Source organism: Penicillium odoratum (assembly GCF_028828045.1).
Source record: "Penicillium odoratum strain IBT 22623 chromosome Unknown utg000001l_segment0_segment0, whole genome shotgun sequence".
NCBI classification, from domain to species: domain Eukaryota; kingdom Fungi; phylum Ascomycota; class Eurotiomycetes; order Eurotiales; family Aspergillaceae; genus Penicillium; species Penicillium odoratum.
Genome location: NW_026643143.1, coordinates 4,524,758 through 4,531,346, shown reverse-complemented (window position 1 = coordinate 4,531,346; position 6,589 = coordinate 4,524,758). Strand labels below are relative to the sequence as shown.

Here is a 6,589-nt window from a genome sequence, read left to right as displayed (position 1 = left end):
GGTCACGAAGTCAAGTTCCGTATTCAATCAAACACTGTGCATTAGCCTGAGATGTATACTTGACACTGTACACGTTGTTGTGTATGCCTCCATTGTAAGCTTCCCCCTACCTCACGCACTGACAAGATTACCATTTTACGAAAATCAAATGGCACGAGATACTATATTTGTCTCACTGACAGCAGTCACCGCTGTACGAGAAAGATACATCGTAGAGGACTGACAAGAACAACTACGCAGGTGATTGAAAAAAAACCGCGCTGGAAGCTTAATGAGCCTTGCATTCAGCGCCTTTAGTTTGTCCACTTTGATGAGCACTTTGTTCATACTACCAAAAAGCCTCACAGTCACCGTTTGTCAGTTATCAGGTACGTGGGGCATGGAACTGCGCCTAGTAAGTCAAGCCAAGGCCTTTATGGAAATCATGCGTCGCGGCACATCAGCTATAAGATCAATGACGCAAAGCTGCTTGTCTGATGCGACACATAGAAAAGCGATAAGATGCCCATTGGCTCAGAGGTAGACTGAAATGCGGCAAGTCACATCGTAACATCAGCGATCAAGACGATGGTATTTCCTAGATCAAAGTCAGCAGAGCCTGCTAAGCTTGAAAGGGGTCAAGCAAGCGAGCTAGGAAGCCCCTGATGTGAGCAATCATGGGATTTCACGCAATCATGGAGACACATACGCGATGGCACAGATGTCGCGGCAACTCAATGGAGACTACGCAGCCTGAAGAGATAAAGAGCCTCGCATCTTGCACCACACCAGCCTGGTGCAACACTCACTCATGTTTCATGATAAGCAATTGAACTAATCTATCATCCTCGACCTCACAACTCTTCAGCACCTTCATTGTGCCACGATAGCTCTTTGTCCATGGCGGAGGGTGTTCGTAGTCTTGTCTGGCACACTGATTCAAGTCTCAACTTTCGCAAGATATTGACGACGTGTGCGTTGATATAAGATAGACTGCAAGGTGGCAGTCTGTCAAAGTCTGAAACCCGGACCATTTGCTCGATGTGTGCCCGAAGGCATATCCTACTGGGCACGGTATTAGTGACTAGATCAGGGAATGAATTCTGACTCACCTTTTCAGGTCTTGGGCTGACAGTTGAACCACTGTAGTATTGACCTGAGGTGATTGATGAACTGGGCTGGTCGTAAGTTCGGTGTTCGGCGCAGTTTTCAATTATGTTGGGCTGGCCGTTATAGCTGCCCAAGACAAATTGCTCGAGCTGTTTTCCTTTCAATACGCCTAGAGAGGCAAAGTTCGATCAACTTGGTGGCTAGGCTCATAGGTGTCGACGTGCGGGATATGGTGATACGGTTGAGACTCGTGACCCTGGCCCTAGCTGATAGACACTACCGATGGTGAAACATCAACGGGCAACGGAGCTGGATGACTTCATCCGTCGGGAGGTGCATTATCTGTACCAGTGAGTATGGAGGCGTCGGCACCAGAGACCAAAGGCGAGGAACTCATCTTGGGCAGGGGCCTGCAAAAGCAAAGGAGTCCCTTTTGCAAAAAGGCAATGCTCAAGCTGTAGGCTCGCACGCATGTCGTCCCATCCGATCTCGTCGCGAAGACAAGCGCCGCTTTAAAGAATCTAGCCCCAAACGTTCTAGTACACCATGGAAGAGAATTTGAATGATGTTCTTGCCCAATGGTAGCATTCGGCCATGAATGGCAACATGCGCACGGTGGATAGGGATGTTCAATGCGCCGTGGCGGCAGAAACCGGCAAGCTACCAATGAAGGCGTCTCGCGCAGTTGTCAGAGCCAGGATGAACGCAACGCTCGGGCGATTGGACGCGAAGCATTTTGTTCAGGAGTCGATCAACGGTCGCTGCACTCGCTTGTCGTATGACTGCAGGGGGTTGACGCTTTCACTGGTCCAGTAGAAAAGGAATGAACGATATATCTGCGATCTGCTGTTGCAAGACACGCACATGTCTCTTTGAAAGGTCACTGTCGTCGAAAGCGATAACTCTCCATCAATGGTGAAATAGGTTTCCGCCAGTTTTGATAAGGGCAGATGAAAGCAACTGCAGAAAGCGACAAGCCCATCTGAAAGCTCCATGGTCATATTACTGCATTGGGCGATCGACGTCTGTCCCAAAAAAAAGCAAAATTTGTGCATGATTGTATAGACCTCCGGCATTCTTCTTACTCATACATCCACGGGCGTGGAAGCTGGACCAATCGTGAAAGGCCCCTGGACATCCAAGCTCATCAGAATGAGGTTTGATCACCTCAGTAGGTATCGCGCGCTGTCAGTCGTTATATTGGCTGCATGGCTGATTCAGCTTTCCAATGATGTGGAGTAGAGGCTGATGACCTCAGTCGGCATCAATGGGTAAGGCGAAAGACTGGAGTGATCGGGCAAATCAGATCACATTGACCTTCGAAATGGCTTCCAAAGCGAGACATATCCTTTCGTGGCCAGAGTGGCACGATGACTAGCGTGAGGCTTGTTGAGCTGTACGTCATAGATCCCAGCGTCTTGGTCAGCGCCTCTGCAAGATGGACAGCATGTGTCTAATCATATGAGAGTTCAGTCACGGTCTTTTTCATCTACAGTAATCTCGCACTGCACCTACGACGGACCACCACATTACCAAGATAGTGAGAGAGTCGTCTTGCAGAGACAAGTTCCAACTCCAAATCGACCCAACGCATCTTCCGTCTTGTAGTTCCATGAGATCGGATGGGTCCGTCTGTCCTCCAGTCAAGATCGTGACAGACGATGAATAGGTGGCGATTGAGCAGAAGCACCGAGCAGGCGTACCTATCCAATCGATGTTTCAGCCGCGCGAGACCTGCGGTGGCGACGGCGTGCCCCAGTAGCCATGCTTGAGACAATTTCAGAACATCGAATCATTCAGGATCACGGCGACATGTGCGCGGGAGGGAATCTAGGCGGTGTTTAGAAAGCACCGGCCTGGCTGATGATCGCTGAAGGCATTGTAAGACAAGCACATGTCAGCAGTAGAACCAAAGTCCGTGCTCATGACTTACATTAAGAGCTCGAGGTTCACGGGCGACTCGACCATCAGTGCGGTTGGCAGGTGTATGTAACACGTTTGGAGTGCTCACTTGGGGTCTTCCTATTTGATACGGTCCAGCTGGTCGTCACATTGGTTGTTTCAGCACCGTCCGATCGTATGGGCAGACAGGGGACTTACCTACAGGATGCCTCACTTGCACTCTTGTGCTCAACAAGCTATTGAGAAGTCACATCGTTAGCTCTACCCAACAAGGCACATGAATATAGCACTCACTACACAAAGGATTAGCGCTAGTCGAGACTCATGGTCTGGCTAGCAGGCGCGAGGACGGATACAGCGGAATACCACCCAGGGGGAGAGCAGCAGGTGACTTTGTGGTTAGAGTGGCCGCCGTGGGTATCAGTAATAGCAAGAGCCTGGGGTCAAAAAGGAGGGATTCATCATATGCTGCAGGAAGGCATGATCATTTCAGCTTGAGAGAATCCTTCAGATGCCTTCAGATGCAGTAAGGAAGAGAAGTATGCCGACAGAGAACCGAGGGAGGAGGCCATATTTGTAGGTCTTCTGACTGTTTGTTCTACCGCTTGCTTTGTGCTGCCGCAGTGTTAATATTTCTGTTTCAATTTTCGGGGGCATGTTTTCGGGGGCATCGAAGCTGCCTGTGAAAAGTCAGGCCGGTTGAACTTCGACGTACTGAGGTGACGGGCTAGGCAAAAGTCAACAGGCAGGTGAAAATTGAACTGTCATAATTGGGGTGAATTGTACAATCAAGCGATACCCTGGGATTTAAAGTGAATGATAGATACATCAAGAAAATGAGATAAGTTCATAATCAATCATTATTTGTCTGAGAAGCGCTGATCAACGATCGCACTTGAAAACGATGGACAGCGATCATCGTTCGACTGCGACAGCATGCACTACAACACCATCATCTGAACCTCAGCATTGGTTGTTGATTGAAACCGGAGGCCGACGATCATGCTGTGTTCTGAATAAGTCGCCTCACTTGTTGACTATTGAATTATCAGGGTCTAAGCCATCGCCCACTGAAAGTTTCTCCACTGAGCGTACTGTGGCCATGCCACATTGACTTTAATACTACGACTTACTCTAACCATTTAGGGGCGACTCACATTTATCATTGACACGATAAGTCGGACTTCGGCCAGTGCTAGCCAGAGAGACTTTGATGTTGGAATTCCAGATCTACTGAGCTGAACGGTCAAGGAGCGCCCAATGGCTACATTCCCAATCCTGGTATTGTCTACACTGTGTCTTCTAGCGTGGACATCATATCAAAATTTAGACCTTGGTCATCACAGTGTTTACTAATACAGGCATGGCCGATCGAAAACCAGAGTCTTTCCAGACGTATCAAGGCAAAAGAGATGAAACCGAACAAACCTGGATGCAAAAAGCGTAATAGTATCTCAAAATACGGGTGCGAAGGCTTCCGACAGTTGAATTCAATGCTCACGTTTGGCTCGGCAATGGAGGGGGCCGTGCTACAGGGTTTCGGACTAGTCTTGGCTGGCCGGTTCTGGCACATTTTGATGGTTGTGATCTCGCTCACTGATAGTAAATTCGACCGATCTTGCATCTCCGGCAAATGCAGTCATACAACAGGGATGCTATGGTGTCATGAATCATGAAAATGGAATGCTGGAGAGTTACATTGAGGGAATGTGCCTCTCATCTTCCAAGGGGGTGGTGGAAACTACATTCCTAGTGTAGTATTCATTTGCGCAGGATACGGTATTTGTTGCAAAGGCGCCTATGAATTTAAGATGAGGGCAAATTTCGGTCATTTGGAGGAAGACATCAGCTTGAAAAAATGGTGCAAAGCGATCCGGATGAGAGGCTGATATATTTGGCCTGTCAACATATCTTCCGCGGCACGTATTCTCAGGTGAGAAAACTGAAAACGGTCAAAGGACTGATAAAGCAAAATGAAGTTGCTCTCACCGATATATTACGGGAATATGATATCGATCGCACTAGCACCGTGGCTAAAAGCTTCTAGAGAGCGAAGTTTTTGATTCCACCTTGAAGGCGAGAATTCGATTTCCGGAGTTATTCGACGTATCACCCACCCGGAGCGCTGAAAGAGAAGTTTCAGAGGCAGAGGCAGCAAGAGACGAGGCCAATACTGTGAAAGAAATATCTGACCGTGAGGCCTCAAAAGAAACGGCAGTCATTTCTCAAACAGAAGTCAAAGACGAACGTACATTCTGTGACGCTCAGTTGACATTCGCAAAATTTTCAGAGCAAGCTCCAGGCACCACCGAATCTGTTCAATCGTTATACCCGATTTACATGCACTATCGATGTCAGCATCTAGTCTTGACTACTATACAGGAATTGGTTGAAGAGAGTTGCTTCCAGTTTGCTCAGCAAAATTTCCCTCAGGTCTTGGCAGCAAATGGATGGGACTGTCCTGAGGCGGTTGAACTTACTGAATGGATCAAAATACTCGCTCGTCAGTCCAACCCGCTCCTCAAACCTCCGCTTGAACAATTTATTGGCCTCCTTCGAGAACTTCGACATTCTGCTGTGCACCGACTTCGGAAGACTGCAGCTGGTGTTGAGCGACTTGCTGAGAATGCGCAGTTATTTTTGACGGCTTGGGAAGATTCAATCCGATCCAAAAAAATTGAATGTCTCCGTAGAGAAGTTCGATCCGCGATTGAAGAACTTCAGCGCAACAAAGACCTGCTGGAAAGAAGATTGCTTGCACAACTCAAGGAGATACAAAAAAAAACGCAGTGAATTGGATGTTCGGGAAAGGAATGCAAAAGAAGCGATGATTAAAGAAGACTTGGAACGCTCGAGGGAAATTGGCGAAGGTCTGGAAGTCATCATTTGGCAAGTCAAATCAAAGAATGTTATGGAAGCAGGAGACGAGAAAAGACTGTCGGATGTACATGTAGATTCGTTGGGTTCTGAAGAAGAATTTGTGGATGCTATTTGATACAGTAATCCTTTGTTTTCAATGGTAGACTTGGATGTTAGTCCTTGGTATTCAGCCTTTCCATTGTTTCCAATACGATTCTAGCCTGAAAAAGGCTATCGATCTCTCATGCGCAAGCATTATTTCTCATTCATAGGCTAATTTATGTGAATTTTCCAATCCCGAGCTCACTCACCTGCTTTTGTAGCTGGCGACGCTTCTTTCGCGTACAATAGCTGCTCCGTTCCCAGCAAGGTCTTCCAGTCTTCTAGGTGAGAAGCTGTTGACTCACAAAGGGGAGAACATTCTAGTTTGTGCGTCAGGTCCATCCGGTGATCAAAAGAAAGTCCGCTTCTTGTTCACACACATCGAGTATGGACTTTTTTCAGGCGACTTTGTCGTATGTATGATTTCGGTATACCGTAACAGTAGAGACGCAAATATTTCCCAGGTGCATTCAGAAGCTTTCTGAAGTGCAACGTCTCCCGCACATGGAAAGTCGAGCTGGTTGAGTCCCCAGCAAACTTAAGTTACCGCAAATCCTCGTATTTCATGTCCTTATTGGCACAAAGATATTGAAGGCTGCAACAAAACCTCACCAGCACAGGCAATTTCGAAAAGGGG

General features: G+C 47.6%; 1 protein-coding gene across 1 annotated transcript; it reads left to right on the top strand.

Annotated features, from left to right (window-relative positions):
* Positions 1-4,849: 4,849 nt before the first annotated feature.
* Positions 4,850-5,784, top strand: N7520_001680 (uncharacterized protein; the record flags this gene model as incomplete). The annotated part of the gene is made up of 2 exons (XM_057135615.1): positions 4,850-4,924; positions 5,041-5,784. The coding sequence occupies 2 exons, from the start codon at positions 4,850-4,852 to the stop codon at positions 5,782-5,784; spliced, it is 819 nt and encodes a 272-aa protein (XP_057001551.1).
* Positions 5,785-6,589: the final 805 nt, after the last annotated feature.